Source organism: Dromiciops gliroides, chromosome 1 (assembly GCF_019393635.1).
Source record: "Dromiciops gliroides isolate mDroGli1 chromosome 1, mDroGli1.pri, whole genome shotgun sequence".
NCBI classification, from domain to species: Eukaryota; Metazoa; Chordata; class Mammalia; order Microbiotheria; family Microbiotheriidae; genus Dromiciops; species Dromiciops gliroides.
Genome location: NC_057861.1, coordinates 441,468,719 through 441,482,613, shown reverse-complemented (window position 1 = coordinate 441,482,613; position 13,895 = coordinate 441,468,719). Strand labels below are relative to the sequence as shown.

At 37.3% G+C, this 13,895-nt stretch overlaps 1 protein-coding gene across 1 annotated transcript in view; it reads right to left on the bottom strand.

Moving 5' to 3' along the window:
* The window catches only part of LOC122735249 (V-type proton ATPase subunit S1-like protein), a 39,912-nt gene extending 33,348 nt beyond the window's left edge, over positions 1–6,564 (bottom strand). Inside the window, exon 1 of the mRNA XM_043976619.1 lies at positions 6,405–6,564. Coding sequence (XP_043832554.1) covers positions 6,405–6,499 — 95 coding nt within the window. The 5' untranslated portion in view covers positions 6,500–6,564. The remainder of the gene's footprint in view (positions 1–6,404) is intronic.
* Positions 6,565–13,895: the final 7,331 nt, after the last annotated feature.

Here is a 13,895-nt window from a genome sequence, read left to right as displayed (position 1 = left end):
ATTGTTTCTACTTTTGTTTTTTTTGTTTGTTTGTTTTTCCCTTTTATTCTGATTTTTCTTTCACAGCATGACTAATGCAGAAACATGTTTAATGTGATTGTTCAAATATAACCTATATCAGTTTGCTTGCTGTCTTCGGGAGGAGGGAAGGAAGGAAGAGAGGGAGAAAAATTTGGAACTAGAAATCTTATAAAAACAAATGTTGAAAACTATCTCTACATGTAACTAGAAATTAATAAAATTCTTTTATGATAGAATGTAAGCTCCTGGAGGGCAAGACCTTTCTGCTTGTATTTGTATTCCCAGCCCTTAGCACAGTGCCTGGCATATAGTGAATGCTTAATAAATGGTTGTTGCCTTGGTTTACCAGAGAAACTCCTTGCAAAGATTTCTTTTTCCAGTTTTCTGCTTTACCTTCTAGTTTGTTCTTAATATATATCTGTGTATAATAGCTTCCATGTTTATTATACAGTTCTTTAAAATCTACCAAAAAATCTACAAATCTACACCCATCACTTGACTCTCACAACCCAAGGAGAAAGGGATTATAGCACATTATAATCCCCATTTTAAAGATGAGAAAATTGAGGATATGAGAGGTTAAGTACTTTACCTTTGGTCATAAATGTTTCAAAGGTTGGATTCAAACTTCATAAAATAAAACACATGGGATTATTAAAGAAACATTTTTTTTTTTGGTGAGGCAATTGGGGTTAAGTGACTTACTTAAGCTGGGTCACACAGCTAGTAAGTGTCAAGTGTCTGAGGTTGGATTTGAACTCAGGTCCTCCTGACTCCAGGGCCAGTGCTCTATCCACTGCACCACCTAGCTGCCCCCTTTTTTTATTTTTTAAAGAAATAAATTTTAATCATCGCTCCTAATTCTACCCTCTAGAGCCTCACTCTCCAGAGTCATTGAAGTCCAGCAGCAAGTCAGAAGTCAAAATGACTGGCAATGCATGTTGGTGACTTTGATGTCTAATCAAGCTCTAAGGACTTCACATTGCCTGCTTCAGCCTCCTTCGTAGCCACTGGAACAAATTATTCTCACCCACCCATTCTGCTGAAGTAAGTCTTCACCTAACTCACCAACGGGGCTGAGGCCTGTCAGTTACCTGCTACCTTATTCCACAGTGTGGCTGCTGCACATGTTACAGCTTCTTGGAGCCACAGGTGAGACCTCAGTGCCAGGTGGACACCAAAGGTGGATGAGCAGCCCTGAAAAGGGCTTGGCAAGCTCTCGCACCAGAGGTGCTAGTCCTTCTGAACACCCCATACATCCCACAGCACATGGTAGATGCCATGTAAATACTTATGCCTTTATGTTCCCTTCTAGAATCTTGGGGTCCAGCTCTTTCCTGACTGGTCATGCCCGCCTCCCCCACAAAAAGTATCTTGTATTTATTGTGTATTCATCCACATATTCATTGATGTGCATGTTGTTTGCCCCCCAGGAGAAGGAAAGCTCTTTGTGAGCAGGAACTGTTTTTGTCTTTTGGTCTTTTATCTGTAACATCTAGCACTGTGCATAGCACACAGTAGGCCTTTAATAAATGGATGATTGGTTGATTGAATTTACTGTAGGAGGGCTATAAAGCTGTGCATACCCTTTGACCCAGCAATACCCCTTTTGGGGTTTTTTCCCAAAGAGATCATGGAAAAGGGAAAAGGACCCACATGTACAAAAATATAGCTGCTCTTTTTGTGGTGGCAAGGAATTGGAAATTGAGGGGATGCCCATCAATTGGGGAATGGCTGAACAAGTTGTGGTATATAAATGTAATAGAATATTATTGTGCTATAAGAAATGATGAACAAGAGGAGTTCAGAGAAACCTGGAAGGACTTGCATGAACTGATGATGAGTGAGATGAGCAGAACCAGGAGAACATTGTACACAGTATCAACAACATTATATGTTGATCAACTGTGATATCCTAGATTCTTCTCACCAATCCAACGGTACAAGAAAATTCCAAAGAACTCATGATGGAAAAGGCTCTCCAAATGCAGAAAAAAAAAAAAAGGGAACTGTGGAATATGGACGCTGATTGTTTTGGGTGCTGTTGTTTTTCTTTTTTGAGGTTTTCCCTTTTTGCTCGAATTCTTCTCATATAACATGATTAATGCAGAAATGTTATTATATATAAATATATATATATATATATATATATACATATATATAACCTATATCAGATTACCTGCTGTCTAGGGGAGGGAGGAAGAAAAATTTGAAATTGGAAATCTTTTTTTTTTTTTTTTTTTTAGTGAGGCAATTGGGGTTAAGTGACTTGCCCAGGGTCACACAGCTAGTAAGTGTTAAGTGTCTGAGGCCGGATTTGAACTCAGGTACTCCTGACTCCAGGGCCGGTGCTCTATCCACTGGAAATCTTATCTAAACAAATGTTGAAAACTAAAATAAATAAACATTTTCTTAAAAGAGAAATAAAAATATTAAAATTTTTAAAATAAAAAAGAATTTGGGGCAGCTTGGTGGCGCAGCGGATAGAGCACTGGCCCTGGATTCAGAAGGACCTGAGTTCAAATCCAGCCTCAGACACTTAACACTTACTAGCTGTGTGACCCTGGGCAAGTCACTTAACCTCAAATGCCTCACCAAAAAACAAAACAAAACAAAAATAAAATAAAAAAGAATTTACTATGTGTTCACCCAGAATAACCCTTATTAAGATAGAGCACTAATTTTAACATCTGAACATACATGTTTATAGAAGAGGACAGCCAAATTGGGATTAAATGAACATAATCACAATTCTTATGTTGTCAGTTTGTCATTTTGAGGTTATTTTGGTCACATAAACATTGTTCTTTAGAACCTAAAAAAAAAATTGCCAAGATGTCTATTAAGCATATCCATATGATAATAGATGGCATAAGTCATAGGCTTGTGCCAGACAATGACATCTGAATTTGAGAGAAAAGAAATTGGGAAAGCTAGAAAAAGCAAAAACTGAGCATAGTATTCAAAAAAATATTACACTGCCATTTCCTCAGTCTAACTCTCTAGCTGGGAAATAGTTGTATAAACCTGTGCGGGTAGGAAACTTTTCAAGGAGATTCACACAAGGAAGACATCTCCCACTCCTGGACTTGAGTACAATGTTGCCAGACAAGCCATCACTCAGGCACAGCTCTGACTTGGGGAGGCCGGCCTACCTGGGGATTCTCCCAGGCATACTGTACAGCCCATGGATTTCCATTCTGACAGGTTTCTTAAGCAGCTCTGAAGGTTGTGGGTCACCTTTGGAGGCTGTCTAGGCTGCTTTTTTCATTATTGAGCCAAGGATAACCTGTCTTTATGGAAAGGTTTTAAAGGGGAAGCAAAAGGGGCTCTTATTTTCTCTGGGCTTAAGGAAATTTGTGATTTTCAATCAGAGGAAAATTAAGACTATCTAGGCCCACTCACCACAAAGGCTGTGGGAACCTTTCCTAGTTGTTTGTAGTGATTAATAAATGTATGAATGAATGAAAAAGTTATTCATTTGAATGTACTTATACTACAGAATCTTACTAAAACCATTTTAAAAGAGCTATGCCTTTTAAAATGGGGGTATTCTATGATTGTATTTACAGAATAACATTTCTGTTTCTATTTTAATATTGAAATATAAAAATATTATGCTCTTAATTTGACAAACTTGATAGACATTTAAAGTTGTAAATGAAAACTACGTTCTAAAAACTAAAAATTATGTCCCCTACAAATTGATTAAACCTATAACAAACATAAAAATCAAATAAATGAAAGGAGTTTGAGAAAAACTGGTAATCATTAAATGTAATGAAAATATCAGCAGAATCATGTATTTTCCCCAAATAATATTATTCTCTGATATCTAAGTATACTGGGTATGTTCCCTGCCCCAGTACTGGAGCCCCAAGGTAAGATTCTACAGGGATATCTCCCAGCATCTCAGGCCCATCAGAGAAGTGTCTGGTGCACATCTGGGTGGGAGGCAGGGCAGGAGAAGAAAGGCTTGATGTGACCCCAGCAGCACCCCAGCACCATCGCTACCTGTCCTACATAGAACTGTGGTCACAATGACATGGTTTCCTACCCTTGGACTGTTTCCCACCAGTTTAGTGCCTCAATCTAGGTTTTATTTCTTGAAATCAACTTCAAGTGTATTGTTTTTATTACAAAGAAAAAAATGAAGGTCTATTCTTTAAAAACAAAAACAAAAACAAACTCACAGGGGCAGCTAGGTGATGCAGTGGAAAGAGCACCAGCCCTGGATTCAGGAGGACCTGAGTTCAAATTCAGCCTCAGATATTTGACACTTATTAGCTGTATGACCCTGGGCAAGTCACTTAACCCCAATTGCTTCACCAAAACAAACCTCACAATTACGAATTGTATAGAATAGCTGCTTATATTTCTTTATGAAATAGGATCTATGGCAACAAAATCAAAGTAGGAAAACCCTTAGGTTAAATTAGGCAATGACTGGATCTGCTATTTTGGACCTTGGTAGTGAGTGACAGGGTAGGTTGTGATAGTGTTTAGACATACTAGATCCAGCTTACTTCTTGTATTCCTTTTTTAATAACTTTTTTAAAAAAAGTTCATGGATCTCAGGTTGAGTGCACCCAGCTTATGGAAAGGAGGCCACCCACAGACCTGGGAGAGGCTGAAGGTGACAGGAGATGGTAAGCCTGAGACAGAAATGTGTGGAAATGCTGCTAGGTTCAGACTTAATAGCTTCTAAGAGACCCCAGAGTTCCTAGCTACCAAGGGCACTTTACTTGGGGAGCAGGCGTCTTCCAACCATGGGCACTGGGCCGGGATCCTGAGGCCAGGGCTCAAGAATATCCTCAGAAGGTTGGTTACAGCATCTAAATAAACAGTCTGAAACCTGTACGGGGCAGCACAGAGTCCATGAGCAAAGGCGAATTTGACTTTCACTTGCTTCATTTTTACTCACCTTGGAAGCCCCTCAACATGTCTAAATTGTCTCTTTGGTAATTTAGCATTGCTCCTGGTTCATAAGGAAGAATTGGGCCTTATATATCTCAAAGCCTTATTCTGCCTTGATATTTCTTTTAACCACCATCCTTCTCTCAGGTTTCAGAATTTTCAATCATCACACACAAATAGAACTGAAAAATATCTTTGATTTCAGATATCATTGTAATAGTATATTTATACAATGAGAAGTAACCTGGTGCTGTGGATAAAAGGTGAGGGTTGGAATCAAGAAGACTTTAGGTTCAAGTATTTTCCCTAACAAATGTAGCTACATGTACATCTCCTAGCCTCTTAAGGCCCCAGAGAATTCTCTAAAACTAGAAGTTACAAATAAGCTGCCAATCTGCATTCACAGAGAGTTTCCACATCTGGGTGCTCTTCCTAAGGCTGAAATCATAGACCTGGACCAAATACATTCACATATACATACACATATATGACGCTGGCATGGAAATGTTTCTAAAGTATGCTTTACAGTTCTGGACCAAATGTGTATGTTTAAACACATATATACATACATGCAAGCCATATATAATAAAGAAATAAGTTGATCAATTATGTTTGTGCACATATTTGGTCAAGAACTTTAAGATATACATATGTAAAATTTTCAGCATAATACACAGTCTGCTTTCAAGGCTTTCCTATTACTAACCTAAAGGAGAGTACTAGTTGATTTGAACATAACTGAACACAAAAATTGCTTTAATTAAAATCCATTATATATTTTTCCATTAATTATTAATTGAAAGTTCTCTTAATATAAGTTTAGACAGCTCATCATGTGCCCCTCATTGCCTGGTATGTTCAGATAACATAACTTCGGGGAAACTACATGTTATTGGCAATTGGGAGACATAAATTTAATAATTTGATTCTGTTATTTAGCTTTTGGAAGTTGGTGCTATAAAAATGAATTTTTGTAGCTTTATTCCATGGTTTCTGTCTACATTACCCCTTAAGATAGAAAAGAAAATTCCAAAAAGATAATGAAAATACAGATAAACTTTTCATCTTTCCCTTCCAATACACCTGTAAGGGGACTGGTTTAAAAAAAACCCTTACATATAAAAGAAATAAGGAGAATCCAGTTTTAGGGAGTGTCATTTTTTTTAAAGACCAATACATGCACACACAGTCTGTCAGGAATATTTCTGATCACAGAATAATAATATCTCACATCAGGTGTGGTCAGGGTTAGAGTTTGTTTCAAGACCTAGAAATATTTACTTTGCCCAGAGTTCAATATTTCTTAGGATTTGGGTTTAGAATAGATTAATCAGCTCTGCCTATTCTGAACTACAAATAAAACTGTAATCTGTACTGTGCAGAGATACAAAGTAATTGCAGAACTCTAATTTTGCACTTGCATCCACCCTCGGATGTAGGACACGAAGAGATGGAAAGGCACTTACCTGATATTCATGCTTGCAAACATTTGGTCTGCTGTCAGGGAAAATCCTACAGATAGAAAAATGAGTGAAAAGCGGAAAGAGGTTTTTCTTTCCATCAAGAAATGAATCAGTTTCTTCAACCCAAGCACATCTGTTAATCCGTGAAGACAATCAGAAGAGAACCAGGGAGCGCTCCCTAGTGCCATGTGACTGAGAACCCATTCCACCAATAGCAAGCAGACTCTGAGCTGGAATGTATTGTGCAAACAGGGAAGACCTTGCTCTGATATATGGAGAGTGAAATCCACAAGTTCCCTTTCAAATGCTTCAGCCAAATGAAAAAGGACTAGGAAATGGTTTACCTGGAGGGGGGGATAACTGACCATTAAGCTCCTTTTTAAAAATTACAGTGTTTTGACACTGTCTAATGACTTTTAAATAAGGACATCGAAGTGTTTTTGCAGAAATGATTAATTTTCACTAAATCTGGAAATAGGGTGGCCAACCTGTAAACTACCATTTATGTCATCGGGTACATTTTACTGGTAGATAAATAAGCAAAAGGCTCTGTGGCTTGCACAAGGTCACACAAGCATCCTGACTCTCAGTTCCTTGCCCAATTCATTACACTCTATTTCCTTCCCAAACAAAGAAGGGGGAAAAAATCCTCTCTGAGCTCAGAAGCCTCCAGGAGCTTTCTTACATAACGTTTAGGATGGAAATGCCTGAATAACTTTAATTTTTTTTTTAAATGATGTTAAGTCAACAGCTGTGAAACTGGAAAACCTTGATCTCTAATTAACTCAAGTGCTAAAGTACTTGAGGTAGATGTGGGTTAGGGGGAAATGAATTCCCAGCAAGAGGATTTGCTAACTGTCAAAAAAGCTTGAGGAGATCTTTACTGTATATTAATGTAAATGGCAAGAGTTTTAGCAGATTTGTAGAGCGAAAATTGATCATGGGGGTTTTAATTTTAGCTTTGAAAAAATCAAAAGCTATAAATATAACCAAGCGGAATGTAAAGGGATTCTTTCCAAATTACTTAACAAGATGCCAAGAATATGTTTGTTTGTTTGTTTAGATTTACCCTAATTTTATTTATTTTTTTAATTATAAAAGTATTTTATTATTTTCCAGATTCATGTATAGATAGTCTTCAACATTAAGAATATTTTTAAAGACATTTTTAAGGATGAATTTAAAAGGTCAATGTACAGAAGGGTGACAAGTGCTTAAAGTAAAAAAAAAAAAATAATTACTAGACTTCTCTACTTCTTTGGCTCCTCCTTTCAAAACTTTTTTCCTAATGAGAAGGCATATGAACAGACAGTTTTCAAAAGAAGAAATCAAAGTTATCCATAGTCCTATGAAGAAATGCTCCAAATCACTAATAATTAGAAAAATGCAAATTAAAACAGCTTTGAGAAACCATTTCACATCCATCTGATTGAAGATGACAGAAAAGGAAAATGACAAATGTGGGTTGGGGGTGAAGGGGGTGGGATATGGGAAAATACATACTATTAGGCTCATGTGTACAAAGATAATTATAGCAGCTCTTTTCATGGGGAAGAATTAGACATTCAGGGGATGTCCATCAATTGGGGAATGGCTAAAAAGTTATGGAATATGAATGGGATGGAATATTATTGTGCTATAAGAAATTATGAAGGGAATGGTTTCAGAAAAACCTGGAAAGACATATAAATCGATACAAAGTGAAGTGAACAGAACTAGAACAATGTATACAGTAAAAGTAATATTGTAATGATGATCGACTATTAAAAACTTAGTAATTCTGATCAATATAATGATCCACTACCATTCCAAAGGATTTCTGATGAAAAATGTTATCTACCTCCAGATAGAGAACTAATGGGCTCAGAGTACAGAATGAAACACCTTTTCTTTCTCTTTCTTTTTTTTTCAAACCATGGCTAATGTAGAATTATGTTTTGCATGACTATATATGTATAATGAGTATTGAATTTCTTGCCTTCTTAATAGGTGGCAGAGAGGATGGAGGAAGGGAAAAAATTTAGAATGAAAAATGAAATAAAAAGGTTTTTTAAATTATCCAGCCAACTCTCTCTCTCTCTCTCTCTCTCTCTCTCTCTCTCTCTCTCTCTCTCTCTCTCTCTCTCTCTCTCTCTCTCTCTCTCTCTCTCCCTTCTTCCCTCCCTCCCTCCTTCACTTTTTCTCCCCCCTCCCTTGCCTTAATTATAACTTTATTCTTTATAAAATAAAGCAAACAAGAAGGGGAAGTTGTTTTCTGGATCTGATTCTTACCAAGAGTGAGATTATTGATAGGACATTTCTCACCAACTATACTATACTCCTTGGATTTGACTCAACTATCATTATACCCCCCCAGAAAAGCTCATCACCAGGAAACATTAATGCAGAGATTTCATAAGCTTTGGTATTCACACCTCATCAGTACCTCAGAAGTTTCTGCCTCTCTTATTGGAAGGCTGGAGGGCAGGAGCAACAAACTCCTTTCAAATCCTCCGTTTAAAGACAGCTCACAGTTCAACTACTTCTTTCCAGATGTACTCCTTTGGATTCAACTCATTCTGCGTACCTTCCTCCCACATTAATTCTTTGAGGACCTTAATTCTTCCATAGCCTTTAATTACTGAATGGGTGTTGCCTCAGACAAACTGAGCCCTGGAAAATATCTTAGCTTAAAAAGGCCAAGGTTTCCCACTGCATCTGGGGCCATTGCCAGTCATCTTGACCTGTCTTGTCACTGGACTCCTATGACTTGAGGGAAAAGTGAGGTTGATGACTTTGTAAAACTCCACCTCACTCAAATCCAATTTACTTGCAAGTCAAGACATCACCCTCCTGATGTCATCAGTCCTCTTCTGAAGGACAAACAAGAACAAACAATAATCTTTATTTTATTTGTTTCCCAGCACTCAGCACAGTGTCTGGTACATACTAGGCACTTAATAAACATTTTCAAAATTGAACTGAGGGGAATTTTGCATGAATGGCTTCTCCCTCCTAGAGTTCATGATAGAGGAGAAGAAATCTGGGCAAAATCTGACATATGTCCTAGATATGGGGAAAGCAGATTGAAAACGTTTCAGAATAATGATAAGTCGAATCTTGGGGACTAAAATTCTTAGGAAGTCAGCTTAGGAGGGATGGAAAATTTCAATAATTAATTCTGGATATACAAAAGGAAACAATCCCAAATGAGAAGGAAAAACAGGAGTTGTTTGAAGAGACCAGTGTGGATGAACAGATTTAGGTTGTTCAAAATAAATGTACAGGGGCAGCTAGGTGGTGCAGTGGATAGAGCACCGACCCTGGATTCAGGAGGACCTAGGTTCAATTCCAGCCTCAGACACTTAACACTTACTAGCTGTGTGACCCTGGGCAAGTCACTTGACCCCAATTGCCTCACCAAAAAAAAAAAATGTACAGAATATAACATCAACAAGCATTTACTAAGTGCTCACTATGGGCCAGCCAATGTGCTAAATACTGGGCAATGCAAAGAAAGCAAAAGTAGTCCCTGCCCTCAAGGAGCTATTCCCATGCTTGGAATTCTCTCCTGCCTCCTGGCTTCCTTAAAGTCCTTCCTTCTACAGGAAGCCTGTCTAGATCCCTCTTAATTCCAAGGCCTTCCCTCTGCTGACCATCTCCAGTTTAACCTGTCTTTCTTTTTTTTCCCAAAGACATATAATTTTTGTTTATTTGTTTTTTCAGAAGGAAGGAAATAAACATTTCTCAAACATCTTCTGTATGCTGGGCATCGTACTAAGTGCTTTACAAATATTACTTCATTTGATCCTCACAACAACCCTGGGAGGTTGGTGCTACTCTTGTCCCCATTTTCCACAAAGAAACTGAGACAAACAGAGATTAAGTGACTCCCCTAAGACTACAAGATTAATAAGTATCTGAGGCTGGATTTGAATTCAGGTCTTCCTAGTTCTAGGGCTAGCATTCTATTAGTTGTTTATTGCTTTTGAGGAGTGTAATCCAGTTGTGTCAAACTCAAATAGAAATAAGGTTACAAAACATTATGTAATGGTCTCTGTGGGCCACATATTAATATAGAAAACCACATATTAATATTATCTGTGTAATTTTAAAATTTTGTTAAGTATTTCCCAATTACATTTTAATGTGGTTCTCATAGAACTTGGGGCATTTTGGACCACAAGATGGCTTCAAATTCTGGAAGACCTGGGTTTACATCCTACTTTTTTTTTTATAATAAATTTATTTATTTAGAATTTTCCCCAAGTTACATGTAAAAACAAATATTCACATTGATTTTTTAAAACTTTGTGTTCCAAATTTTCTTCCTCTCTCCCTCCCCAACCCTCCCTAAGAAATCAAGCAATTCAATATAAGTTATACATGTACAGTCATGCAAAACAGCTCCACATTACTCAGGTTGTGAAAGAAAACAGACAAAATAACTGTGAGGAAATAGGGATTGGTCTCCTCTCAATCTGGACACGTTTGAGGAAAAAGGTTTGCTTCCCCCCCAACTTGGGTCTTCCGGATTCCAAGCTTTCCCTGTAAGCAAGAATAAACTGCTTACATTCAAATATAGGGAGATGATGTGTCTCCTCTGACTCTTATAACCATCAAAGTTCAGAGTCCAATTAGACAAAGTCTAGGAATGTTTCTGTTATGTCATGATGATCCAAAAGAATGGAAAGAGATGGGGAAGAGGAATAAATACATTGGTGGGGAAGAGAAAGGGTAAGGAAGGTTAGGGAAAATCATCTCACATAGTGAGGATACACCAGTAGATATCTATACAAACAAGGAGGAGGGAGGGTGGAGGGGAACAGCTGGCACTTGAACATTACTCTCATATGAATTGGTTAAAGGAAGGAAAAATAAACATACATACACACACAATTGGATGCAGAAATAAATTTCACTCAAAAGGGAAATAGGAAGGAAAGGGGAGAAGGGGGTAGGACTAACTAGAGGATGGGTAAATTAAGGGAGGAATTAGTCCTAAGCAAAATAAATTCTAAGGATGTACAAAAACATTTATAGGGGCAGCTAGGTGGTGCAGTGGATGGAGCACCGGCCCTGGAGTCCGGAGTACCTGAGTTCAGATCCGGCCTCAGACACTTAACACTTAACTAGCTGTGTGACCCTGGGCAAGTCACTTAACCCCAATTGCCTCACTAAAAAAAAAAAAACAAAAACATTTATAACCCTTGTAGAGACAACAAAGAATGGGAATCAAAGGGATACCTACATATTCAGGAATGGCTGAAAAAATGTTCTATAAATGTGACGGAATATGATTGTGCTCAACTCATCAGTGTAATGACCAACCAAGATTCCATAGGTCTAATAAGGAAACAGGCTACCTACCTCAGAATGGAGAACGAGAAAAAACAATTGGGGTACGGGTGGTGGTAGTAAAAGTGGATGACCAATATGGAAATTTGACTACATCTGCTTGGAATGTGTATTGATTTTTCTGACATTCTCTTTTGGAGGTTGGGGTGAGGGAAAAGGGTTAAAAGACAGCTCTTGCCTGATTAAAACAAATATAACTTAAAATTTATAAAATATTTTTTAAAAAAGAAAGTGACTACACTCTCTTGAGCCTGATGCTTGTCTCCATTGAGAGGCATTTATCTTTATGTGTTTAAAGTTTACTTTTCAGTTTTTTATTGATAAATGTGATAAAGCTATTGGCCAACAGAATTGCTGGACTATTGTGCTGAATATTGTTTAAATGCAACATTGAGGGTGACTATTGGGACAGAGCCAGGAAGAGAGAGCAAGATTAAAATGCTTTATTTGTCAAATTGTGGTTTCTGTTTATAGATTTATAGAAAAAGGATAGTTATTGATTTATTTTAACAACTTCCCAGAACAAAGAGAATACATTCACTTGGTTTTCTGTGGGAACAATAATAATATTAGCAATAAATAATAGTACTAACATTTATATAGTACTTTAAGATTTGTAATGTATTTTACAAAGATTATCTCATCCTCACAACGATTCTACAGGGTAGGTGCTATTATTATCACCATTTTATAGATGAAGAAATTGAGGCATACAGCAGTGAAGTGACTTGCCCAAGGTCACAAGGCTAAAAAATTTCTAAAGCCTAATTTTAAGCCAGGTCTTCTATCCACCATACCATCTAGCTTCCTGGAAAATCAGAATGAGTCTGTGTTTACTTTCAATTTATTGCTTCTGAGGCAGAGGCAGTTGGAGAAGACACTTTCCTCACTTCCTGCCCAAGTTCCCACCCAGATGGCAATATGCACAAATGAGTTAACTTAGGGAAAGTACTTTGCAAACCTTAAAGCGTTATATAAATGTGAGCTATTATTATGCACAAATGATAACATAAACTTACCCTGCAGACTCAATATCCTGATACATTGTTGTGTCTTACACTAGAATCTTTTATGTTTTTATATCCCAGGACTCTAAAAACTTTGCGTTCACTCAGACTGGGTTTGATCTTGGGGTCCTGACTCTATTAGGGTCATTCTTCTTTTTAGCTCATTATCCCATACTTAGGAAAATCTAATATACTCAGGATATAGCTTATGTGTGGGTGTATTCCAATGCAGTTTAGAACACTCAAGGTTACAGGCATGGCCTGTGGAACAGCTAATCTCCACTCATCCTTTCCTCCCTTCCTGAACTCCATCCAGGAGAAAGTACAAGGGGGAAAGAAGGGGAGTCCTAAAGAAAGTGAAAGAGACCAAAATGTTTTCAACTTGTTTTCATAGCCCAGGGGAAGGGACAGGTCTTCTGGCAAGAGATTAGCCCCTTCAATCTGGGTCAGTCAGTTATCTTTCTAACCCTCCTTCCAACTTGGCTCTTGCAGCCATCATGAAGAATGTGAGTGTCTGCAGCAATAGTGTCCTATGAAGAATTGTGAATGACTTTGCTATTCTCAACAATAACAACCCTAAAAGACTAATGATGAAGCATAATATCCACCTCCAGAGAAGGAACTGATATTGATTGAATACAGACTAAAGCATGATAATTTTCACTTTCAGTCTTTCTTTTTTTTCCTTTTATTCAAGTTTTCTTTTTTTTCTTTCTTTTTACATATAAATATTTTATTATTTCCCAGTTACATTTAGAAATAGTTTTCAACATTTGTTTTTATAAGATTTCTAGTTTCAAATTTTTCTCCTTCCCCTCTCCCCAAGACAGCAAGTAATCTGATATAGGTTATATATGTACAATCACACTAAACATATTTCTGATTAGTCATGTTATGAGAGAAGAATCAGAGCAAAAAGGAAAAATCTCAAAAAAGAAAAACAACAACAAAATACAATAGAAATAGTATGGTTTGATCTTCATCTAGATTCCATAGTTCCTTTTTTTTTTTTCTGTATTTGGAGAACATTTTCTATCATGAATCCTTTGGAACTATCTTGGACCATTGTATTGCTGAGAAGAATCAAGTCTATCACAGTTGATCAACACATAATGTTGTTGATACTGTGTACAATGTTCTCCTGGTTCTG